At 42.0% G+C, this 27,015-nt stretch overlaps 1 protein-coding gene across 3 annotated transcripts; it reads right to left on the bottom strand.

The window, feature by feature from the left end:
• Positions 1-238: 238 nt before the first annotated feature.
• Positions 239-27,015, bottom strand: LRP3 (LDL receptor related protein 3). 3 transcript variants are annotated; one of them, XM_040571470.1, is made up of 7 exons: positions 26,585-27,015; positions 21,714-21,761; positions 15,757-15,895; positions 7,900-8,108; positions 6,533-7,619; positions 5,449-5,581; positions 239-4,582 (listed from the first exon to the last, which is right to left on the bottom strand). In XM_040571470.1, exons 1-7 carry the CDS (start codon positions 26,649-26,651, stop codon positions 3,770-3,772), a joined length of 2,496 nt encoding a protein of 831 aa, XP_040427404.1. In that variant the 5' UTR covers positions 26,652-27,015; the 3' UTR covers positions 239-3,769. The 3 variants fall into 3 exon arrangements, with proteins under 3 accessions (XP_040427404.1, XP_040427405.1, XP_040427406.1); XM_040571471.1 differs by lacking the exon at positions 21,714-21,761 and having other exon boundaries at positions 3,748-4,582; positions 26,585-26,724; XM_040571472.1 differs by lacking the exons at positions 21,714-21,761; positions 26,585-27,015 and adding an exon at positions 16,226-16,351 and having other exon boundaries at positions 3,748-4,582.

The following is a 27,015-nucleotide window of genomic DNA, read 5'->3' on the forward strand; positions in this document are numbered from 1 at the left end:
TGTCTTTTAAAGACAGTTGTATACAACAGGGAATTGCTAGTGGTAAGGTTTCACACATACTAGCTAGAAAAAGCGATGCAGGTCCACAGCTTCAACTACCAGCAAAAAGTACACAGCCAAGAAAAAAAAAAAAGACCTTTAGATCTCACACTGAAGGTTCATAACCTACTCAACATACAAGTCTTTGGCAGCGTTTACAGTTTAAGCACCCTCAAGTGACAGTCAGAAACCCACAGTATCTGGACGCATGGAGTTTTATTAAAAATTAAGAGATCAAAAGCAAGAGCAAAGTATGATGATGCCCAGCATCTTACTCAGATAGTATCATTGTCCAGGAACCAGCAAACACTGGTAACCATGATGCCATACCTGAACCATACACCTGTACATACATTACAGTAAAATGTCGTATTTCAGTGAATGTATACAACAACAAAACAAAAAAGCAGAGAATAGAAAAAAAAACAAGTACATTTAAGGGATGTCACAGAGTCATACACAAGCTGGTGCCAAAATTTCAGACAGAAATACACCCCATGTTTTAATGTCAGAGAGCATATTTTCCTTTCATGCTGCCTATCAGCTTTTGTTCTTAGATCAAGGAAAAGTTTAGGTATTCCTGTCTAAATAGAAGGTTTTCTTAGGAAGTTTTCTTGAGGGAATTCGGACAGGGCAGTTTTGTATGTTTTTTGTTTAAAAAAATCTTAAATATTTTGTTTCCCTTCTATGAAAATCTTTAAAGAATGCAGAAAAGCATTCTTAAAATTTAGAAAAGAAAAATAAATGTATTAGCTAATTAGGTTGTATAGTCATTAAAGTGTGATGATATTTTCCACTGAGCAAAGAAATAGAACAATGAGATTTTCCTGTTTACATTTCTGGCATAGTAGCAGTTTTCCACTTTTTTTTTTTTTTTTTAAGTAAGTTCTGAACATAAGGAGGAAGCTTACATGAAACAGAAACCGGGTGATCTTTGACGATGGTCAATTCTCTGCTTAATGCTTACAAGCGCTGGAGAAAAGGCAGACTTTGTGGTTTCCTTCAGGTATCTACATTTCAGGAGACTGTGATGCACTTGTTCGTGCTCACAGCACACATGTGCAGGTTTCTTCTGCATATTTGCAGCTCTTGACTCCAAGGAATGAGCTAGAGAAGCCAGGAGAGAATACTGTATTGCAGAATACAAAAGTTAGGTGCTCACAAAAGCACCAGGTTTGTACGTCTCATCTAAGCAAGGCTGTAAGTTCCAATAGTGATGGCTGTGAACATTTCTATACACTTCAAGCATCAAATTTTCATTAACCTGGATTTTCGTAAGTTTCTAAAAATAAAACCTTCTCACTGAAATTTCCACTGAGTTACCAAATGGATCAGTATGCAAAATATCCACAATATAGGTAAGAAATTATGTTAAGTTACACATCTTAAAATAAAAAACAGTAGTAGCTGTTCAGGGTTGTTCCCAGAATATAGCAGTATTTTGAAGCATATATTTCAGCTCTGAGATTTCAATGTTTTTCAATTTTAAGAGCCTTACAGTGGTGATCATTTAAGGCATAGTATGATCAAAATGATTTTATTATAGAAATACATTTCTGTAACACAATTAAATATATACTTAATTGAAGGTCCTTCATATCATCACAACCTTGAAATATAATCTTCCTCCCCATTATAATTAAGTTTACTACTTTACAAATACAACTTTGCGTGTTTTAAATTACCAAAAAAAAAGACACTGAAGTCTCTACCCTTTGATGCAAACAACTCTGGCAGTGTGATGACTACAGTACATGGCCTCGCAAAGGTGTAACGCACCTAAAACGTTTACAAATGCTATGTTATTAAAATCTCTTTCAAAGCTTCATTTCCCTTGATGAAATGAATTCTGATCACAAAAGCACTTGGAAAAAAATGAGTTAGCAGTACTTATTTAGTGTAACTACAGCTCTTACTCATTATGCATTTTGCCACAATCCCTTTTATGCTCTTACAGACTTTGAATCTTCTGCCTCTGGACACACACACCAGAAACCAATTTGCAACTGAAGAAAAAAAAAAATCAATTTAATTCTCCCACATTACATTTTGATGAAGCCAAAGTCCTATTCCTTGTTTTAAGGCACTCCCAAGGGGAGTTCTTAGCAAAAGATTCAGGGCAAAATATAGCCCATTTAAAAGAGAAACATCTTTGACATTTCAGTGTAAACTGAACTGTTCACAGCAAAAGCCTGTGTGTCGCTGCAGCCAGGAGGATCTGTGGACAGCAGAGCCCACTTATTCAGATGCCAAAGTCTACCTCAGCTTTACAAGTTTAGTTATTAATTTTGGGCAACTTGAATTCCTACAGCAATAAACAGGCATCAGAGCACTCAGATATTTACAGAGGAGCAGCAGCAATAACTTCCTTGTTAATTGCTATATATAGCATTTTAGTTTGTCACTACCTCACCAGGGATTGAAGCAGAGCTTCTGTAAAGGCATGGGGAAGTGTGGCCAACACCAATTCATGGCTGCATCCTATCCATCGCTGAGAGGCCAAACTATCACACCATAACCAGCTCTCATTCTGCACCAGGTCACTCCTGATTAAGCAATGTCACCCTTCTTCCAAGTAAATAACTTGTTTGCTTCTAATTGCACTCTAAAAAAGAAAAAGGCACCAGTTTAAAGAAGCATGCAATCCACACAGTGTCAGCTTTGAAACCGGCACTGACCTATTTCAGTTCTTAAAAGAAAAAAAAAAAGCAAACCTCTAAAATCCTCTTTAAAAAAAAATATACAGTTGCACCTAGGTAACAGATTTATAAGTAAACTTGTGAAGCAGAGTTTATTACAAAATAAAGAGTCTGATGCTGACAGTTACCAAGTGCTCAGTGCTTCCTATTGTGGCCAACAGGAGCTGTGAAGCCTCATTAACCTTCAGGGTACAACCAAAGTGATATAAATCATAAAAGTCCCTGAAAACAGAAGGACAGAAGAGAGGAGGGGAAAAAGAGGGCAAGGAGAAAGCAAACAATTCTTCAACCTTCACAACATCACTATGAACATATGACTACATAAAAAAAGAAATATTGCTGCAAATGGGGTTCAAAGAACTCCACTTGTACTGAACACTGCTGATCTCTTACTACAGTTGTAGCAGATAGGAAACCTGATATTCTGCATACTCTACATAGAAACTTTGGTTTTAGTGGATACTTCAAGGTACATATGGCCATCAAAACATTTTGGAAGGGGGCAAAGGAAACAAACTTCTATAAAGAGGGAGCTACAAAGGATTTTATTACCTTCTAAATATTTTAAATTAAAACTATTAAACTTTAGTTAAATTATGATGTCTAAAAAGACGATGTTATTTCTTGTATAGTACTCATAGTCACATCTGGTGCCTGCCCCAGGTTCCAACAGAGCGCTGATTTCAGTAAGACCACTTGAAAAGCAAAGAAACACAAATTCCCTGAATGCAAAGTGAATAAACGCACAGAAGAAATAACAGAGGATGGAGATGCCTCCAACCTGCAATGGCACATTCTCGCTCTCCTAGCCCCTGACATCACATACTGGCCTACTTCTGCCCCACTGGAGTTTCAGGAATAGCAACAAAGACAGAAACCTGTCCCATTTAGTCTTGCATTGTACTCCCTGGGGATTAAAGCACACTGGTTTTGACAGGCAAAGTTGAGAGCACTGATGACCTAAAATCAAAGTGCACTGTCATATAAACAATGAAGTTACAAAATTTACAGGGCCAAAACAAAAGACTTTATTAGCAAACAAGTAAAGATTCATCATCACTTGTATTGATTTCAGAGAGGGGGGTTGAGGACTCTAACATTGGCACTTCCACAGAATGGCAACAAGCCGCATGAATACCCAAAGGCCCCTCCCGATGAGAATTAGGGCAACACCGGTTTTGTCCATCGACCTGGATATGAACATTCACAGGGCTGTCTGAATAAGCAGACTCCCACTTTTTTAAGGGTAACCTACATGGCTCTTCACTCAACGGATGACTTCTACTTAAATTACTGCCCTCTGGGACAGTCCTTCTGGATGCTGACCCACCATGGATCGTTTCTGTAACACTTTCAGACAAAGGATCTCTGAAAGCCTTTCCTGAATCCACTTTACTGGGCTGCTTAAGCTCACTGCCAGAGGTCTCAGCACCTAAAGATTTATCAGCATGTCCAGTCTCAGGCTCTTCGTATACAGCTGTGCAAGTACTCGGTAAGACATTCGAAGGTGATGGCTCTGTGATTTCAGTCTCTGACTGCAAGCTGCTACATCCAGCTTCTTGTAGGCCCCTGGCGTGGCCATGGGCATCTGCCTGTAAATTAGGTCCCTCGGGTGAAGGTGGAGGACTCCTAGTAGTCCCTTCAGCATGGTTAATGATTCCATCACCCAGTGTAGTCTGTGAAGTGCGGGCAGGTGTCAGGAGTGGGATCTGTCCTCTCACCCGAGGCCTGTGGAAGAGTCTGTTCCAGAGTCGGCCAAGGCGCCGCCGAGATGAGCTTCGTCTTGACGAGTGACGTCTCATCTGTCTCCTCATGGCTGTTCGGATGTTCTGCAGCACAGAGGCCTGTAACAGACAGAAACTGATTTTACACACACTCAAAAGACTTCTCCTAAGGCTTGTTCACTAATATCTCCCTCTTACCAGAACTCTCAGGCTTGAACCACGTGCCTCCATGTTAAATTTATATTTTTAATGAACCATTAACAGTGCTCTGCCTCTACCAAAACACTCATCCTTAAAGAGTGTCCATAATGAGCTTAATCTTTACTTGTTTGCCTAGTAAGATGCTCCACACCTGCTATCAGGTCACCACCAAAGAACCAGACTACAGCCACCGAGCCCTCTGTCATCAGCAATAAGCAGAGGATTCTCAAAACCTGATGACAACAACAGAGAAGAAAGACTAACTCAAATACTTCTACAACTGATTAACAAACTACAGGTGCTTTATCACACTGGGAACTGTATCACAGTGGGTTATTTTTGATGGGGCAAGGAAGATTTTTGAGAACTCAGCAGTGAAATATAACTTAATGTTTTCCCAGTTTAATGTATTTCTAAGTGAAAAATAACTGCAGAATTTTCTTATCACTTCAGACAGTTTTACAGTTTCAGCTTGGAAAGCCTTTTCTTCTGTTGACTTTCTGACCTCCATCTCTGGTTCATTCTCGATATACAGCAAAACAGCATGTCCTTATCTCACTGCTATTCCCTAGCAAACGCGTTTTAATGTGTTCAAAACTATCCACAGCACCAAGATATGCAACCATGGTTCTTTACCTCAAAGTAAAACATGCATTTTTGTAAGAGCACTTCCATATAATTAGCATAGCTTCATTCCTATTCAAAGAAAACACTTCCAGATCAATTCTATCTAATTTATAGTAGTTTGGCTACTGCTAAGTTCTTTGGTACTCCTGTCTCCGTACTTGTGATGCGTTGTACACAGGGAAGTCTTCAACTGGGGGGATGAGCCCTTGTGCTATCAGCTGCCCATAGGAAGGTGGAGCTTCTCGCCGCACAAACTCTGCTTCGAGTCGTGTCATCTGTGTCTCAAATGCTCTGGAAATGAAAACACAGTGGGGAAAAAAAAAACAGAAGGGCAGTCAGTTTGTCCTGCCTCCCCTCACATTAATGCACAGAAACAGCACAGAGGGCTTTGCACTAGCAGCTAAAAGGCAAACCTTTATCTGGGCTCCACGACAATCGTATCAGGATGCTAAAATAAACAAAAGGAATAACAGTAACAGCAAATCAAATCAGCAAGTACTTTGGTGCAGTCCCGGTTTGGAGTCTGTGGCAACTGAAGGTTTTCCATATTGGAAAACGTACACCGATAAAAGAGTTAACTTGTTCACTTACTCCAATAAAAGAGTTAACTTGTTCAGCAAGGACCCAAAGGTTATTTTTGGAAAATACAACGTTTAGGACTGGAACAAGCACACAGAATGGTCAGGCCTGCAGCTGCAGACCTGTGGCTGTCCTGCCAGAACTGAGGTCCAGAGGTTCCTAACATAGCACGGTGGCTTTTTCCAGCTCCTTCATCAGGCACATTTGATCAGGAGAGAACAAAAAGCACACTGTGCTGAAAACACTATGTTGTCAGCAGCATGGCACAAAGCTAGTGCATGTGATGAGAGACAGGCATCAGAAAGCCCCTTATGACTTTCTCCCAAAGGGCAAAACCACAGTTGCACAAACATACAAAACACAGGCACAGGCAGGGAAGGAAATTTCTCAGAACGGTTTGATTTGTTTTAGATTCAGGTTCTGCCAGGCTGCACAATAAATACGTATTTCCCATAGATGACAAAAGAGCTAATATTCCCCTACTTCTGAAAATCTTGACTACTCTTCTCTAAGCCCAATGTGGTGACTACTACTTAATTGTCATCAATTTCTCTGATTGATTTCACAGTTTTTTCCAAATTCCCCAGTTAACAATTGACTTTCTTTTCTTTGAAAGAAAAAAAAATCCCAGATATTAAAGCATCATAAAAACAAGATGCTTACCTGTATTCCCTGGTCCTCAGAGAGTATAATTTAAATGCACAACCCAGTGCTATCACCAGCAGCAGGCCACACACAAGACTCCCGATCAGAGCAGCTGTGATGACCTTCCTGGGAACGATCACCAGGCAGTTATGTTCGTCACTTCCATCCTGGCAGTCTTCTTGGCCGTCACAGCGCCAAGTCTCAAAGATGCACAGATTTGTACCACAATGGAAGTTTCCTGGCTGGCATGTAAAGCAGTTTTTTTCATCTGAGCCATCTGGGCAGTTCTTTTGGTTATTACAGCGGTCAAGTATTGAGTAGCAAAGCCCACTGTTTCCTTCACACGGGTACTCATTCTTCTGGCAAGCTGGACAGTTCTCCTCATCTTTGCCATTTGGACAGTGCCACCAGCCATCACAATGCTGCTTGTCCGTGAAACACTCCTCATCACTTCCACAGGGGTGTTCCCAAGGGAGGCAATAGCCTTTCACCTGATAGGTTGCATTGAACCCGTGGCCAGTGCTCTTGGAGCGGGCATGATACAAGACAGTGAGCTGGCCCTTTGATGACTCCACGCTCACCGAATGCCTATTATTGTGATACGAAAATGTTTGCAATAATTTATCACCTTTCTCTCCAATGCCATCATACACCTTTACATAGTCGTTGTAGCCTAACTGTAAATCAAACTGCAACAAAACATGCCGATTATCTTGTGTGTCCACGTACCATGTGCAACGAAGGTCTGATCTGCTGTGATCAGCACGGAATAAGTCTGGGGAAGCAAAAGATCCATAAAAATTACCCAGCCTTTTGCCACAGGAAAGATCGGGACAATTGTCTTCATCTGAACCGTCACTGCAGTCCTTAATGGAATTACACCTCAGCTCATTCATCAAGCACTTAGTGGAGTGGGCTACGCTGCACTGGAATGTTCCTGAGGGACAGATGCTGGACGGAGGCTCTGTCGGAGGGACAGTGCAGTTCCTCTCATCCGAGTTATCCCCGCACTCATCCATGGAATTACATTTCCAAGTACTGGGAATACACTTTCCGTTTGCACAGTGGAATTCATCTGACTGGCACACAGCCTGACCGATCTTTCCTGTGAAAGAGGACAAGGAGAAAAAAAGTCAGTATTGAAACTTTTGGTACCATCTGATGTCACTTTTTAACGCCTACACCCCTGTGTGTCACAAATCAGTCGGTCAGGCCAGCAGACTTCAGGAACGCTGTTAAAAGCTAAGTGGAAAAAATATTGTTAACATGCTAACTAACACAGTCATCAAGATTGGCACATGAATCTTGTCAACAAAAAACCACTACTGTCTTCAAATTTTACCAAAAAGAGTATAAGTGAAGCCAACAAAACTGTAAGGTTTTACCTCTAATATAAGAAAGGCGAAATCCCTGAGCCTGTCCTGAGCTTGATGCGTCTGAGTGAAAAAATATCCAAACATGATCCCTTGCAGAGATGAAAGATGGAGGGATGGAAGATCCACACACTTTGTACTCCTCTCTCCTGGAAGATGGGCCGATCATCAACCAGTCTACTGCACATTTCTGAGAGTCTTCCAAATCAAAATTCTTAAAACTGTTAGGAACAAAAGAAAACAAGTAACAAAAGACATGTATCTGGAACAAACTAAACAGAGAAGAAAAAAAAAAAACAGACTGTACCAGTTGAGTTTCTGCACCAAGCAATGCTGACATAAAGAAATCAAATTCAAAGATAATGAAACACCTACAACATCTTGAGTACATATAAACATAGCACTCAAATTCCCCCAGTTTGGAAAAGCACCCATCTCAATGGCATAAACAGCATGCCACATGGCTCCAAAAGCTGAAAGGATGAATCCTCTTTCACCCAGAGCCTTTAAACAAAACTGCTTCCTAAAACGCCAATCCAAGTAAAAGCACAAGTCCAAAATCCATTATATGGAAGACAGACTAAATCATTTCAGGTTTTTCTGAGCTTAAAATCTATTAAACAATGGGATGAAATGGAAAACTACTGTCTTGGAAAAAGAGCAATAGGGAGCAGTACAAAGAACCCTAAGGGGACAAAGAAGTGAGACAAAAATCAAATTTCCAAGCTGTGGATAAGCAGGGAGAAGACAAGAAGAGATGTGAACAGCAAGCAGTGCAAATGGAACGAAGTCTCTCTAACTCTACCATTATTTACGATTACTTTAGACTAAAATATTCCCTTTCTGGGAATGCAAATGCAGAGCAAATGAGCCTATAACCTTTCGGAGTCAAGCATCCAGCTCTTCTGCTGACCCAAGCCCAATGGCTAATCAATAGCAGCTTACCTAGGGCAACGAGGTGCCCGACTGTTTGCAGAACACCGAACACAAACAAATAATGCTCCCTAACCTGTAGCTCAGGAACCACACGGGGTATTTGTTCAGTCTGATGGAACAGATTACATTTGCATTCAGTAATCCACAGTGACAATAGCTTTGCACAGAGAAGCACAGCTCATTATGAAAGGGCACACTGTTCAGGACACTTAGAAATGTGTTTTGTTCCTCTTTCACATAACTCAGCTACACACAATTAACTTGGTAGAAGTCTGTGCATACTTGATGCAAAGACCTGGAAAGAAAAGTAGAAAGACTGAAAAGCTGCTATAAAATAGGGATCTTCTTCCACAAAGGATTTCTCACCAACATAGAAGAGGAATTATTTGAAAAAGATAAACAGAAGATAATTTTCTGTTATCGCGGGGTATTTACAAAAGGCTGTAAATGCCTCCCAGATCTTGCTCTTTGATGGTGAAAGGGAAAGAACAGCAACTGTGTGATCTAGGCAATTCATTAATTCATTTAAGCAGGAGTCCCAGCCTACACACACCTGAAGGTTCTGCCAAAATATACCAACTTGGAAACTCTGCACACAAAAAAGCTATCAGGAACGTATTGAAAAGTAAGAGAGCCCTGAAAGCGTTAAATTAAAAGATGTCCAACAACTTGTCAGACACAAATTTGTCCTTCCTCTTTTCTAACTCTTTTTCTTCTATAATGCTCTATGTATGTTCCCAACTTGGGAGAAATATTCCCACAGTACCTAATTCTTTGCTATAAGCAATCTCATCAAGCTTTTGAAATCAGCAGATTTTGCAAGGAAGCTTTAGATGACTCCAGTCAGAATAAAAAGATTGAAGTATTCAACCACGTAAAGGTAAACTAAAGAACACCTCTGTCCCAGGCATTCTGCAAAAACTTCTTAATGACCAAGTGTACAAACTGGCACCACAGCATGAAAAGGAATTACACAAAGCAGCTGTGAAACTACTGCTTCCCACTTCAAGTCTTTTGCAAGAGATTTGAGACAGCTTTAATGAGCTACCACAGTGGTTTCACTTTCTTTAACTTATTTCAGTATTAAAAAGGGTTTCTATCATTCACTTGGAGAATTATTTGTAGGGTTTTCTTGTCATGAAGACTTTTTTGGCAAGTATTAGAAACATCTATCTTCCCAACAAAATTTGTAAGTAAAGGGAACAGTCACCAAATCAAGTAATGGAAACTCACAACTGGGTGGGTGGGGGGATAACCAGAAAAACTCACGCTTGTGCAAGACAAATAAGATCATTTACTACATCTTTTGATCTTCTATAGAGATTTCAGATGTACCAGGAACAACCTTACAGAGCTAAACAATTTGTTCGCCTACCCTGCCCAGCTCCCAGCACTCCCACCAGGTCTCACGGCTCACTCATTTTCACCACTCTGCTGAAAAGAGCTACTTTTACTTTTTGCAGGTAAGTATCCATCAAACCCAGAGGAGAATTTGCCTATATAAGAAGTTGTCTGCATCTTAAAATGTGGACCTTTTTCCTAGAACAAAAAGAAAAAGATTAACACTTCTAAGATTCACAATAAGGAAGAAAAAAAAGTCAGCTACACTGGCATGCCTTGTTCACAATCTCTTTTGCAAATGAGCAATATATCCAGAGAGCTTGTATTTGTAAATAATCAACAATACATCTGTTTGCACCTTGAGAACATCGTATTGTACACTGCTAATAAAGGAGAACGACAGTTTATTATGAAGGATGAGGAAGAGGTGAGGATGAAGAATAAACTTTAGTCTCATTTTCTGAAGTAAAGGCACAGGCATACAGAGGATAACTGATTTTCCCAAGCATCAGCTGTGGATCTGAGATTCAGAACAGAATCCCAAACTTCTCCACTCAGAAATCCAAGCTTTAGCCACAAAACCATCTGAGTACATGGGTGATGAGGCAGAATATACTTGCAAGAAGGTATCACCTTTAACAGCCTCTCTGAAAAGACCAACACAGAACGATGCATGAGTTACTGAAACAAATGCCTTGGTATTTAAAAAGCAGTGATACAGAATATTCACAAGAATGACCTCTTCTCTAAAAGTAGTAAGCTCCTTAAACACACAATGGTGCCTAAAAGTTTGAAACACCATTGAATAAATGCAATTTCTCTGAAATATAAGTGTTCTAGTTTTGATGTAAAGTTTTATATACAACAGGTGCCGTAGCAGTTATAAAATTTCTGACAGCAAAAGCAAAGTCAAAACAATTGTTCTACTTCACACAGACTATAATCAACAGACTTATTTGAACAAATTATTCTTTGATTAAGGCATTGTCACTCTATAACAATTTTCCACCAGCATCCTTTTAAGTTATATTGTTGTCAGTGGAAGCCAATTTTGCCCCGTACAAATTGACGGTGATTTCAAGCAAGTCCAAAAACATAATATATTTGACTGAGCCATCAACCAACCTCCCAAGAAAAACCACTCCTTTATGACAAAATACGAAACAACATGTATACAAATGAGTGCATATAGAAATACAGCAAATTGGTTTTCACTTTATAACCCATTTGTAACAAGGTTTTGTGTCAGAAGTTTCTCCCATATTAATCTGACATTAAATAGCTCACTGATTTATTTTACCTAAGAGTTCTGAATCATGCATTCAACCTCTGCTACTCCACTTCTTTCATCATCTGTAATTAGATCTAGTGCTGCTGTTACAGTCTTCTGAAGAATAATTTAATCCTGCTACCCACAAAATAGAGCACGGGAACATTTACTTATTCAGTTGAACTTTCTCAAACTGTAATGCAAATTTTTCTGCCAAAAGGATCAGCCCAGCAGTTGGCCATCTACACCATGATTGATGGTGTAGAGTAGAAGTAAGGGAGAAAATCTCTTCTGCACCTAATTCCTTTAAAAAAATAATTGTATACAGAAGTACAAGAATAGTCCATTAAACATTGGGATTATTCAAACCCTGAGTATCAGAACAACTTAATGTGAACTGACAAATAGCACTATCTGCTTTTACAGAGTAGCAGAAATAGGTAAAATCATCTAATTTCTCTTTCAGTGGTATGTTACTGAAAAAAGTTACCTCCCACACTGAGCAGGACTCCAGGAACTTACAGTGAATTACAGGACTGGTTGCATATCAGATCCAGCCTACAAATTTACTCAAATGAAGCAACAGTAGCCTACAATTATATTTTCCTATTAACTGTCAAGTATTTGTACATTTCTGGAAAGAATTGCACTAAACCAACTTATCATAAATAGTCATTTATGCTCTGTAAGGAAGAAAAAAAACACATCACCTGCAAAACTAATGCTAAACAGAGCTAAGCTCTTTTTGCCATCTGCACTGAAAGGAGCAATAGCAGCTAGAAAAAGAAAAGTACTTCTATAAATAATGCAAGAAATTCCCTACCACTCTTAGTAATTTAAGCATGAGCAACTACAAATTAAAGCTGGGGAAAAAAAAGTACTCTTAATTGTAAAAAGACACACATGGGATGATCATAAATACGAACAAAAAACTGTAAACTGCTGAAGGCTCAGCAGATGTAAAATCTGAATGAAAGTAGGAACAAAAAAAAGTCCGATTTGGCCCCCTAAACTCATTAAAAAATTGGAGAATAAATATTATGGGTAGATCAGTAGAGTGCAGTCCCAAAATAAAACAGACTGGCCAATTAAGCAAGAAAAGTTACTTCTATTTGCCAACCTCTCACAGCAAGTGCAGACTGTGAACAACTGATGACTTAATTGGCTCATTAAAAACTTCTGCTTAACCACTGAAGCACAAGGCCCTGGAAGTCAGGAAAGCTCTATTCTGCTCCCCACTCCCAAGCACCAATCGTGTAACCTCGGGCAGGAGACACAGGCTGTTTTTCTTCAAAAATCTGAGCCCATGCAACTTAATTAGATGCATGGCTGTCACGAGTGTTTCCCGTTAATGTCAAATTCTGAAACACTGTAAGTTCAGTAAGTAAAATACAAAGCAGTCCCTTGAATTTGTCGTATAAATACAGACCATCAAGCCTTTACAAGTACAGGCCTTGGTTTTACTCAGAACCTGAAGCTCAGATGGTATTTTTTCCAAAGCCAATGATGCAAATCACTGAATTGAAAGCCAGCAAAGGTGATCTCCCCCCTCAATTACTAAGAAACAGCTTGAGTGGGTCACTAAGTAGATCACTTCTCATTACTCTTATCCTGAATTCTGAACACGGAGCACATTTTACTCTCAGTCCCATAAATTTCTATAATAAAAAGTAATTCATTTATACTGTGCCCACATCTGTGTTAACTGCAAGAATCGGATGCTAAACAAAAACAATCCTTTTCTCAGATGTGAGGAAACATACACATAATAAAGCCTGTAAAGGACAGTCCAAAAAGGTAGTTACTGCATATGACATCTTTGTCTCATCTTCCACGATTTTATGTAGTCCCCTGTGAAAATAAGACCTAAAACTAGAGAAAAGGAGATAAAAATTGAGTAGTTTCCAAAACAATAACTAGTAGACTGCTTATCTGAATATAAAGTGACACAATATAGTTCTAGAAAATAGTAGCTACATGCTAATTCTCTGATCTCTACAGCATGATTCTATCAAACACACGCACTTGGAAGAAAGTAGGGAAACGTGCAGAATTAACAAAGATAAAAACAAGAGAAAACATAATTCCTGTTCCTGTGAAGACTCTCCCAAGGATTCAAAAAAAGTAAACTATAAAGCAAAACAGTAAGCATGGAAATGTGAGGATATGAAGAAAATCAATACAAACATGAAAGGCAGATATTAACAAAGCTTCTAAAGGACACATGTCCACAGATGACAGCATCTTACGTCCACATCTAGATCTGGGTACCGTTCTATTAAAAGCTGCTGAATAACAGGTTTATAAAAAATGACCACTGACTGCAAATGTTTTAGAAATCACAACTACTTTCAGCTGCAATTTTATCTCTTAGTGACTCCTGCTGTATCCCAAATATGCTGCTTATATAACATTGCTGTCTTACTGTCAATGAGAATTCAAGATCAAGGGAAATGCATTCAGTAAACATAACACAAAGGCAGTAGCTTGCTTTTTTTTGCTTTTTTATTATTTTTAAACAACCTGTCAAAATCCAGATCTTATCACAAGAAATGTGTTTGATTTTCCTAGGAAAATTAGAAAAGCTACTCTTTTATGCTCCTATCAGCACAGTGCTAGGACAAGAAGCGTAGCATTCCCCAAGAGGAAAAAAACGTTTGCATTTGAACCCTGTTTGCCAGTTCACCTATATCATGCTAGCCTAGGGAAGTCAGCTCCTGCTTTTACGTCCTTGGCGTTATGAGGGCTACATCCTTCTAAAGAAATCCTCAGATGCTGTAATGTTTTGCATTTCATATACTGGAGTGAGTCATTCCAAGTACATTTATAGTCAGAAACCTAGCACTACAACACGTCTGTTACCCACAAGGCAAACTACTCCCTAGGATGTAAACACATAGCCCCCATTGTTTGCATGTGCATATGAGGGCAGGATATGGCTGTGTATCCACTGACAGAAAACAAACCCATTAAAAAGAAATCTTTCAAAACTATATTGCTGCTGCACACATTCAAACTGTGTACGCTTTATTACCAGTTTCCTCATCTTGCTTTCCTTCAATTTTTTTAGCCTCTATCACATCCACACTTGCAGAAGAGAATCCTAATTCTGACTGGGAGCTATGAGACGTTTTCATAGCATAAACTGCAGTACTATTCTCCAGAGCCAAGTCCTGTGTCTCATTTGTATGCTTCCTCAGAGCTTCCAACAATCTCTGCTTTGAAACAAATTCCCCAAGTCCAATACAATTCAATGGGGTTTAAAAGCGTGTTTCTATTTATGGATCTCAAATGCTGGCAGGTAGCTACTTCCTTACTTTTGATGAGTAGTTCCTATTTTGAACTACGGATGGTGGAGCCCTCCTATTATTCCATCTGTGGCAGATTTGTTTTTAATTGCTGAGCATCTGCAGTTGAAGAGGTTTGCAGTCCTTTTAAGCAGCTGAGCAAAGAATGAGCAGATGGTGTCAAATACAACAGTACTAAAAAAAAAAAAATCAAAAAACCTTTCCTAGGTTTTCTTTTTTTTTTTTTTTTAAATAAGCCATTCTTGGTTTGAGAAGGATACTACAATTAGCCCAATGAAACTAAACGAATTCACACTATGCTTATATTATAGCCTAAAAATTCTTAACAAACCATTTGTAATACATTCTCATCTTTTCTGAACAGCATTTTTATATAAAGGGCTGAAATTGTGCCACAAATTCTAACTATTATTTAATTCTGTTGGAAATTAATATTAGGCAAAAAAGCATGTGTCTTTTGGTTAACAAGTAACAGTAAGTAATGATTATCTTCATCTGACAATTAAATACAGCGGCATTTCAAGACATTACAGAAAAAGCCATTTTTTGCTGTAAGAATCTTAAACATCCCACTGAACTAAGAATCTTAACACCACACCCCGCTGAGGCTGCTCCAGATTTCATAGCTTTCACCTATTCCTATTTATAGGCAATGAAGAGAAAGGTGAGTACTTAATGTGAGTAAATATATCACTGTTTCCCACCTCCTCATCTATCAGAGGTGGATGAAATCTCACACAGGTATTGTGCAGATCAATAAATTAGAAGACTACAAATGACTTGCATATATAATAACGGATGTCAGGAGTAACCCACAAAAACAAGATAGGGGAACATTTCTAAAATGCAGGTGGGCAACCTGCAACCATGCTCCAGTGTGATCAAGTACAGCTTCCATCCTCCAACCATTCAGCAGCCCTGACAAACACTCTGATATTGGTATATCAGATAAGAACTCATGCTGTTTCATTTCAGCAAAGCAATGTTATCCATACAGAATATCACAAAACATACCTGATTGTTATCATGTCTCCTCGATCTCCTTGAATGTACCAGCTGCAGTTTACACCTGGAGGATAGTTTAGTGGCCAAGAAGGACTATAGATGACTCCCCGTCTCTCTGTGTGCTGTTCAAGTTCTCCACTGCAAGCAGCTGTTAATAAGGGGGAAAAAATATTATTAATGCTTCACCTAATCAACAACACCCATTAGCTACAAGAGCTTTCATCAATTTCTGGGGATTGCAGACAAATGAGAGTCAATAGTTTCATCCTTTTACTACTTTCTTCCCTGCCCCAGTTTTTAATTAAAACATCCACTTGAAGCACAGGTAAGCATAACCTGCATTTCAATGCAAGATCAATCAATAACCTTGTATGAATGTACCAAAGGCTACAATCAATATTACTGCATGGATCTGCCAAGAGGATGTAACACAGAAATCCTTCTAACCAGCTCCCAAAAGCCTGGGTATGATGCTCACCGACTGGAGAAGATCCACAGTCAGTGTAAATACCTAGAATCTCCTTTTCCTATAGCCTGTTCCTGGCCGCATCATTCATTCTCCTAACAGACAGACCCAAAGACTTTGTAATGGTTAAAAAAATCCCCAGCAAAAGAAGAGAAAGTGTAAACTCGACTCTGACGTCAAATGTTTTCATTGAGAATTCCTCAGTACTCTAAATTCTTTCTGAACTCCCACGGATAGCAGAAGTTTTCCAGACAGGGAAAGCAGCAAACAGGGCTAAATAGAGCTCTATAGTTTCAAAGTCCTTTCAGATCTTCCTATGGAAAAGAGCAGACCAATTAAAGCTACATCAAATACTAATAATTCGTAATTAAGCAATTCAGAAATGAAAGTGAAATGTTCCAAGGACAAGAGGGAAGGCTCTTCTGCTGGGAAGATGTACTCTCAGTAGACTACAAGTGGGGAAATTCTGTGTAATGCAATAGCTATTCTGAACCTTCTCCAAATATATTTTTAAAACTATTTTTAAATCAAATGACTATCTAGAGCATGACTTGTGGATTGCAGCATAATGTTCCAATTTTTGAAAAGTTCCATTTCTCACAGACATAAAAGGTGCCGATGAAGAAAAGGATGCCTACACCTGAGGTTTCCTCATGCACACACATGACATGTGTATGAGGACACAACACAGAGAACACACCACGCCACAAATCACAGACTTGCAGCGTTGCTAAAAATTCAGCCACAAACACATTATTTTTGATCCACAGCCAGGACCAGGATCAGCTGCCCTGGAGGGAAGGGGTGAAGCTCTGCTGGCAGAGCCGCTCAGCTGCAGTGGAGGCAGGTGCAGGGCTGCCTGCAGAGCACCCGACTGGGGATGGAGCCAGGGCCCGGCTGCAGCATTCCCCCTGGTAAACCCGTGCCTGGCACTACTCTGTTTGTTCACAGTAAGCACTTTTGAAGTGAGAGCCACAGGAATATAAAAAGCATGAGGTGAGTAACCTACCTGAGGCAAAACATATAAAAAGCCATTATTTTCACCCTCCAAGCAGGGCATTCCACTGAAACACATGTACATAATTCCTCCTAGTTTCAAAGACCACAGAAACTTACAGAATACATAGACACAAGTAAACAGCTATTTTCCAAACAAATATTTTGCTGTAAAGCAGTTATAAAAAAAATACAAGAAAATCTTTGTTAGCACATTTCTAAAACCAGAGAGGCTCCACACTAGACACTGACAAAATACAAAGATGCAATTACAGAATTATAAAAGCAAATATAAGATCCACAGGATTTTTCAACTGCATTCTTGATCTGTTTCATTACACACACCATATCAGCCTACTCAGGCCTTCAAATGTGCTCCTCCACACAGTTGTCACTGCATAAACATATAGTAGCAGCATGCGAGGACCTAGAGCTAGCAACCACATAAAGGAGCTGGAAGACTGCATTTCATAACTGCCAGCTTACCAGAACTTCTCAATGGGAAGGAAACACTATGCACAATGCCAACAGAACAAACACACCACGCAGCACTATATCCAGAGGCTTCCAGCACAGCTTTGCAAATATTTCTGTTCCCCTTGTACCAACCACTGCTCTGGATTAATAGCCTCTGCTGACAGTGTATGCATCAGAGCAGAGAACAAAACCAAGAGCTACACAAAGCTCATTTTAGCTTCTATCTGAGGAGGTGCCATCGACACACTGGCGACTCCACACGAGCACCTTCACTCACATTCATCACTGAAGTTTAGCAGAGCCTTTATTTCCTAAATACTTGCTCCTGAGCTCTAGAATGCATTTACAAAGACCAACAGTTATTTGACATATCCCAGATTTTCTTAAGGAATGTCACTAGCAGCTTTTTCTTTTGCAGCAATGTACAGTTCCCTAATTCCTAGGTGGTGGATCTGAGGCAACATGACAGTTTCTCAGTGAGAGACACTTTTTCTTACTAACACTGCACATCCGCTACAAACATGGGACACGAAAAGAAAAACAGATAAAACAAAAAGATTTTCTATTTTAACAGCAGCATTGTAGCTGTGAAAATCTGCAGCCATGAGCATGGTGAGGGCTGCACTCACACCACATACCACTTTGGGCGGTTCATCCCGCAGTGGTTGTTGTTGCTCAGTATCTTCTCATGGTTTTACCCTTCCGACACACAAGTATTTCAGACTCACCCTACACAAAATTAAAAGGACAACTGCTTTGCTCCCATGAAGACTCCTCATTTGAATGGACCACTACATTTAATTCATACTGCCGAAGCATACTTACACTATTTTAAGGATGTGTGCGTAGTCCCCTGAACCTACTGGGGCAAACTGGGGAGGGAACACACACAGAGAACTACTATTCTGTCTACCCAAACCTCACTTCATTTGCCATATGCCTTTGATGCCTCTCATTTCCCATCAATGCACATCATTATGGCATTTGCAGTAGATCAATAGATCTCCTTCCTAACGAGTTGTCTCTGCCTCTTTCCTCCTTGTGCATGGACTGCTGTGTGGTAGACAAGGTGAAGCATTCGCACGCTGCTTTAGAGCGACTGTTCTTTCACCTACATAAATGACAGGTTTATTTTGAAAGAAAAACCTGCAATAAACAAAGCCTTCGGTGCTGGCACGAAAATAGAAAAAACACAAGGGCACATTTTGATGCTGTTGGGGTTTCAGTGTCCATGTAGGAGCCTCAATTCCCTTCTCAGTTCCTGGCCATGAAGCACAGAGAACCACATACCTGCATGAACTATTGTGTTAGTACGCTGGGCTTCAGCATGACAGTGGGATACCTTAAGGGAACTGAACAAAAGTCTTTTCAAACTGCCAAAACATCTAAAGGAAAAGGGAAGTCTCTAAATAGAAAGGCACTCTCCTGGATTCGGAAGGTCTTATCTGTGACAATGCACAAGAACAGTGACAACTTTTTTACAACAAATGTTTGTGCCTTTATGCACAAACCTAGAAACAAACTGAAAACCCAGATTACAGAAAGCCCAAAACAGCTCATGTTTTCCACGTTCTGGAGTATTGAAAAAGCATGACGTAAGAAAATACCAATCCCTGGACACACAAACCAACTCACCAAAATCCTACTGAGATGGTTTTTAAAAATATACATATTCTGAAGACAAACAATAATGAATCTTTTATAGATTTAAAAAAAAAAAAAAAAACTTTCAATGCCAGAAGAGGTTTGAGTTCAGAGTTTCCGTCAAGCAGACATAAATCTTAATGAGGCTCTTTCTGTAATGATTAAATGGATTTCTTATACTGTAAACAGCAGTAAATTCCCCCCGCTAGTTAAATATGCCACTATTTCTTGCTATTAAAAACTTCCAAGAAAGTTTCCATAACATTGCATGAATAACATCGCTCTTATTTTTTGCAAAAGTAACTATAACAGAACAGACGTTGAACTCCACCAGAGGACAGCACAGTTTGTGCTGGGGTTACTAAACTGAGCAGGAATAAATTTTCAGATGACCCCAGCAGAAAATAAATCCTGCCGTTTTGCACCCTTCTGTGATGGCCCAGGGTCTGCCCCAGTCACAGATGACACAGCCCAACCATCTGCTCCAGGATAAGGGATGGTTTGCACCTGCCACAAGGAACTTTCTCTGAAAAATTAACATTTGGCAACAAACGCCTCCCTCCCTAGTAGCTGCCTCAAGGCTGGCAGAAAGCTCTCCCTAAGTTCTCTAAGTGCTCCCTCAAGGAGTGCTTGCACACGTTGGTAACACGGCCCCCTTACAACTGTAAGGACAGAAAGGCCTGAAGACTCCCCTTTGTTTCTTCCAGTCTCACAGCTGGCTGCTGCTGCCCCTGAGCCCAGAACCGGTGAAGGCACAGCCCGAGGGTTCAACTCGCTGGTCTGACAAAACCTGAGTTGGCGCTCCGCTGGTCCTACAGGCTCAACTGGCTCACCTTGAGCTTGGGGAAGGGGACACAGTGGGAGGGCTGCTCCCTTCCAGCAGCAGCAGCTTTAATGGCTTGAAGTCATCGTACAATGCAGCTGAGATGGTGGCTCTGCCCATGCTCTGCAGAACTCATTACTGCTGCTATTACTAGCTTTCGGAAGAGAAACGCCGCTATGCCTTACTGTAGAGATCAAATCTGTAATAGCTGCTTTGTCAGGGCACGCTTAGGACAGCGAATATCCCTCCCCACTTTTATCAGGGCTCCTGAGGAACACCCCCTGCAAGAGGATTCCCAACAGGGTTATCTACCTTACAGCTGCACCATACTAACCTGTTATCCTCCACCGCACAGGTAAGAGAAGCTGGACATGAATCACACTGTTGCAATGACCTTTTATGATCATTTTTCACCCTGCTCCAGTTACACTGCCAAGAGACAGAATAACTCAAAGCTGTATCAGGACAAGAAAACATGAAGGCTACAGTACTCTAAGGTTTTCCTATACTTAAAAGAATAAAAGTGAAACATTACAACTCTGTTTCTAGCAAAAGATCAGCATTAGAAAGCAGAAGTGCCCACTGGATGAAGCGTTACGTATTTCAGGCTGAGGTAGTACCACCAGCCTAGGTCAGCCACTGTATAATTACTCAAGTTACACTTCATAAACCCATATACCACACAGCCAAGGGATGCCAGACTCCATCCAAAGCAAAGAACAATTCAGGCAGAACAGACTGGGACATAGGTCACATTCTGGACTTTTTCCAATGAAGGAATGGAAATACAGTGTTGCAAACAACAAATGTCCTATGTGGTGCATCAAGCTCCCCTCAAGCTAAGCCTAAGGAAGTCACCTACTCACAAAATTACAACCCTTTCCCGATTTAAATCTTCTCTCAAACCCCCGTGTTGACTGGCATGCTCCAATTCCCACATTAATCAAACCACTGCCTTACAATTATTTTTGTTTTCCCATTTCCTTTCCTCCTATTTCCCATATTTGGTTATTCTGTTTTAATTTAAGTCACAACCTCTTCGGGCATAAAGCATGTCTAACAACGTGACTGTGGATTGACAGGCACAAGAGGACCGTTATCACTAAGAGGACCCTGATTATAACGCTCCAGTAATGTTAGTAAGCTACAGTACTGCTATAGAGAAGAAAATTACACTCAGTGCCATGATTCTGGTTGAATTTCCACTCTGAGATTCATGAGACATTTTTAACATTCTGGTTTTAGCTCCTCAGGGAATGGGCCACTGTCCCCAGCTTGATATTCCCAGGCATGTTTCCTAAACACAGATTTTTCCCCAAACAAATCAGCACATACTGTGACCTTAGCCTCAAGCTTAAGAGTTTTTTCTAGCACAGTGACACCGATGGAGTCCAATAACCAGTCCAGCAAGACTTCAAAGTTCTGAGCTTCCTGAAATGTCACCGTTACTCTCTCTCAAGCAAAGGTCATACTGTTTTGTTTAAAGACCTCTTCACATGGCAAAGAAACAGTAACAACTTCAAAAGAACAATAAACACAAATAAGAAAAGTATGTCTTACCTAATGAGGTAACAGCACTCTCTATTTTCCCAGTCAAGAAGAGATTCACTGTGTAAAGACAGAAAAATAATGTTTATACAAGTTCCAGTGGCACAGGGTGGCAGTTAGTAGTCAACCATTTCTAAGTGTTTGCTGCAGCGTTAATACAAATATATCACAGTCTTCCAACAAGAACTTAGCTTATCTACACTGAAAATTCACATAAATCAGCTCCTATCCTTCACTGTGGCTATAAGAAGGCAACATACAATGTTAGTTTAGTATCTGTCAAATATGCTACCAACAGAAATAACTGCCAATCCTCTCTCTTGTCTTTTGTGGGGTTGTTATTTTTTTTTAATCGCGGAAGACAGAAGAACAATTACACTAAAACATTCATAATCACAGCTAGTTACTTTACCTGCTTAAATGCTGGAAAATAATTAAATACATCCCCTCTGAATAAAGCAAAGTTTGTTCCTCTTAGGTAAATGTTACCTTGAAAATAAGCTGCAAAAGCTAATATGATCAACTTGACTAAACAACAGCAATGAAGTTTTCAAAAAGGTCCACTGGCAAAATCAAAATAGGATAAGGTGGTGCTTACAATGCACATCTGATTTACAAATTAGTCTCTAAATACTCTTTTCTTGGATGTCTCCCCTCACAATATATGTATCATTAGAGTGATCTGATAAGATTGCCAAAATTTTTTTTTCCGTATTAAGATGTACTTCCATAGAGTTTCCCCATATATTCTTCAAGGCACTTCTCTAATGATTACAGTGCACTTCACTAACTGCTCTCATCTCAGCGGCGTTCCATAATCTACACAGACAGCTTATTAATAACATGACAAATGTTAAAGCAAATTAGAAAGGTTTAAAAGGTTACCAAAACTTAATTCACAACATCCCAGCCAGACACACCCTTTGGCTTTATTTTGCATGTGTTAAGTCCTAAATCCTTCTATAGCTGATCTGTCAGCAAGCACTTAGTTAAAAAAAAAAAAAAAAAATCATTAAAAAATGAACGATAGGAGAAAATAGAAACAGAAACTGGCCCTGTTTCCAACAGTCACTGGGAAGCTACTGGCAATTAATACTATTTATGTACCAGAGCAGCATGCCTGAATACAGGCCCCCATTGTCTTAGACACTGCCCAAACATCACAAGACAACGTCCCTTGCTCCGACCACCTTCTGGTAGGACTTAAACCAGCACGGGAGAAAGACAGTACCTAGCATTCAAGGGCTGAAAGTGGAAAAGCTAAAGCCAACCCTCGGCTTGCCACTGCGAGTAGTCCACGCGCGGCTTTCACTCACTTGTGGACTCGCTCTGTTAGCGAATTCCTGCAGCTGAGATGCTTGCAGCACCTGTGCCATGGCTTACACCTGGATGTCCACAATTTTTCCTTCCCAAAGCCAGAGCTCCAAGCGCTCCACGCAGGCAGGCACGCAGACTGCTGCGCACCTCAGCCAAGGCCAGGCCCTACAAAGCAGAAAACAACTGCTCCCAGTGCCACCGTTCACAGAGGAACGATGTTACTGGCAAGGGGGCATCACCACAAACACAAGGGGAGCTCCTTCTAAACAGCTGCAGGATGGAGGAGCTTTTTAGCAGCACACAAGGGAAGGACAGCAGCTGAATAACAGCATACGTACGCTGTGGCTTGAGAAGAACCAGGCTCGAGCTGCAGGTTTGTGTTAATATGCATTAACACTATGTTCAAAGGACCTTAATAGCACTGATTTTATTACATAATTAATGACCAGCAACATTTGTTACACGATCATGACAACGTGCTATGTAATTATTTCCTTTGTTTCGCAGCGCCAGCTCGCTCCGGCAGGTCAGCAAGCGCACCTAGGAGCGATCCCCCGGTCCTGTCCCAGGTTCCTGCTCTGCTTCCCAAGTCAGCTCTGTGACAAAGCTGCGAGTCCACACGTGACAGACCTGGGATCGCAGCAGTAACGGCAACACATTGTTTCCTCACACGGTATTAAAGCACCGCTACTCCTGTAACCATAGTAATTTAGTCATAAAGGCTGAGAATAAATTAACCAGTGGTTAAGTCGCTAATTTGATTTTACGAAAATTAAAATATTTTGCTCCAAAGAAAGTAGAGGAATATACTCCGCAACACTGTTAACAGCCAGGACTGAAGGGACTGTTTGAGAGGCATGGAAATGCCAGGGTCTGTTAGTGGCATCCTGCAGCCTTTCCACATTTCCTACCCGAACCTCCCAAAGGTAACAGAACACGAGCTCCCAAGCGGAGGCTCCCTCACAAGCCTGACCAAGGGCACCCATGCCCTTTAAACAGAAATAAGCAGCATGAAGACAAGGGCCTGACAGCACGGAACCAGATGACTCAGAGCCACGGTACTTTCTTCTGAGCACCGCTAAACAAGCAGCCCTAGCTCACCACCAGCAAGACAGTTATAAGCAGCACTGCACGCCAGGCCTGGCATGCAACGAAAAAAAGACACCCCCCAGAAATGCTCTTTCACCTATGCAAATACAAAACATCTACTGGCTGTCACTGCAAGTTTCCTTTCATTTTCAAGTTCCTTTACACTAAGAAGCCAGCAGTCAAGAATAGTTCTTCAGAATAAAGGTCTTTCACATCGGGTACTTTCCCCAACATCTGCTTTCCTCGTTCTTGGTCTCACTCAAAACCATCATCTACTCAAACTGCACGAGTGCTGTAACCAGCATGTTCTGAAGCTCTCAGAGGCCCAAAAGAAAGAACAGCCATTCCCTGCTGGTTTTCTCACCTCTTGTCAAATTAAAATTCCATCAAAACAAAACCAGTGAGAGACCAGGGGTATGCCAGAAAGTTTTCTAGGTGCTCTTTTTCATAACAGTTGGGTAGAATTACAGGAAAGCAAGAAAAGAACAGAAGCAGTTCAGCTGGCTTGAACTCCATGTAGGAAACTTACTGTGCCATTCATTTGGATTGCTAAGTAATTGCCAGGGTGAAGTTTTCAGCTGGGAAAGCAGTTATTTGTATCAGAAGAGAAATTTGCATCTTGGCGCCTCTGAACCAAATGACAGCTACCTGTCTTTTCCCACAAGCAGGACAGACATTGACTTTGCTGTTTTGATCATTTCCCTGTTAGGTAACTTTCTATGCCCTCCAGAATTTCTCAAGAATGAGAAATGAAATGGTCTTACGGAAGAACAGTTGCAACAAACCCAGTTCCAGTCTCTGGAGCAGCAGTGTACAGCTGAGGTCACACACAGCAATGGTCAGTGGCAGCGCGTTTATACAGACACCAAACAGCACATAAAGCCTCCGAGAGAACAAAAAGTAAAAGTAAAGCAGGGCTGGAGAAGCAAGAGGGCAGGAACTAAAAGTAAAGTGAAAAAAAAAAAAGTAAAAAAGTAAAGACAACTGGAAGGGACAGACAAGCAGGAAGTAAAACACAACATAGTTAAAGCGGCAGCATTATTATATTCTTAGGGTTGGCTGAAGCAGAATACCTGACAAGCTTCCCACCTCTCATGTTTCTCAACTTCCACTACTGTCAGTTGTGCAAGGAATAGGAATAAAGCATTCCAGCTGAAAAGAAGAGCCAGACAGTGAAATTCTAGAAGTCATAGAAAGCAGAAATCTAGCAAACTTTCAACTGCACATTACCCACTGCTAAGTACAAGAAGCACTCTTTCACTTAAACTCTGGAATTCACATGATCTTCAATAATCATATATTATTCATTTTTAGAACAATTGTGCTATTCCTGTTAAATAACAAAAGCTTTAACAAAGGTCCGACCAGGCCACAGGAAAAAAACAACACCTAAGAAATTCAGAGAAATGGCTGAAACTTTTATCTTTCCCTTAACTTTGAATAAACAGTACAGCAGGCATTACCCTCATGCTGCACACACTTCTGACATCCCTTTAAGCCTCTGCAGAAAAGTAACAGCAGCTACAGCCCCTGTTCAAACTTAGTAGTTCAGACAGCTTTTTAGGTTGTACTTCCGTTAGTCAAAATAGATATATTTGTAGTAACCAGAGCAGCTTTTAACTTTCTACCTTTTCTGAGGCAAGCACTGATGTCAAAAGAACTTGTACAAGACCAGAGCAAGCAGCCCAGCCACAGGCACCCGTTTCCGATGGTTTACATAAGGGACACCACCTATCTCAGGGATTATTAAAAATGCACTCTAATCCGCTTTCTTAGCGAACAGCAGTGGGTTTTGCACATCTTTCTCCCGCGAGCCATAGCAGTTTGTCGGAGCCAGCTGTCGGCAGAGCCGCAGGCAGCCCCAGCCCCGCTGCGCTTCAGGTTCACCGGAACTTGGGGCAGGAGCGGAGCGGTCCAACAGCTCCCGCTTTGTGCCCGGCCCTGGTGCCTCCGGACGGCCTCTCTTCGGCTCGTTCAACGCTTCCAGCCCGATGAACGAACCCCCTGGGTGCGGGCAGGGGCTGCCAGCCCGGCAGCCGGGAGCCGTCTCATCGCGCCGCCGCCGCTCGACACCTGCTCGGCGGGGAGCGCTGGCTCCGAGCGGCCGGGAGGGGAGCGGAGCACGGCAGGGGACGAGGGAAATAACGCCTTTCCGCCCTGCTTCGCGGGCAGGAGCCGCTGCCCGCCCCCGAGTTCCAGCCTGCCGGAGGCACCGGCGGCGCCTAAACTTTTTGGGTTTATTTTTGAAGCGCCGTGCGGGGCTACCGCACGGGCTCCGCGGCCGAGGGCACGGGGCAGGCTCCCTCCGGCGGGAGGGACCCGAGTCCCTGCGGGAAGCGGGGACGGGGACACGGGGGGGGGAACGCCCAGACACGACCCCCTGTGCTCCCCACACCCCGGGGCCCGCAGGTGCCGGCGCCCCCAGCGCCCCGCTGCCGGCCCTGCCCCGGCGCTCACTCGCTCGCTCTCTCACTCACCCAGGCAGATGGCGGTGAGCGGCGCCAGCGCGCCCTGCCGGAGCTCCGCGGCCGCTGCCTTCTCCATGGCGGGTCGCCGCCTGCCTGCCTGCCCTTCAGCGCGACGGGGAGCGGGGAGGGGGGAACCGCGGCAGCTCCGCTCCCTCCTCTCCTCTACGCCGAGCCGCCGGCGGGGCCGGCCCGCCGCGCCGCCCGGGGAGCCGGCAGTGGGGCGGGCGCCTCCCGCCGCAGCCCCATGGCCGCGGCCGGCGCTGCGGGGCAGGTGGAGGAGGACGGACCGCAGCTGCAGCGCCGCCGCCCCACGTGACGGGCCCGGGAGGCGGCGGCGGTAGCGGCCGGGCCGGAGGGCGAGGGGAGCGCTGCGCCGCCCCGCTCTGCCCCGCTCCGCTCCGCGCCGCGCACACCTGAGGGACCGCCGGCAGGCGGAGCGT

Source organism: Cygnus olor, chromosome 12 (genome assembly GCF_009769625.2).
Source record: "Cygnus olor isolate bCygOlo1 chromosome 12, bCygOlo1.pri.v2, whole genome shotgun sequence".
NCBI classification, from domain to species: domain Eukaryota; kingdom Metazoa; phylum Chordata; class Aves; order Anseriformes; family Anatidae; genus Cygnus; species Cygnus olor.

Excerpts from the sequence above, each read along its gene's own strand:
- LRP3 (XM_040571470.1), bottom strand. The coding sequence starts at position 26,651 with ATGGAGAAGGCAGCGGCCGCGGAGCTCCGGCAGGGCGCGCTGGCGCCG. Across the intron at positions 8,109-15,756 it reads GGAGACATGATAACAATCAG|TTTTAAGAATTTTGATTTGG; the intron begins GTATGTTTTGTG and ends TGTTCCTAACAG. Across the intron at positions 4,583-5,448 it reads CTGTGTACAACGCATCACAA|GCCTCTGTGCTGCAGAACAT; the intron begins GTACGGAGACAG and ends TGTCTGTTACAG.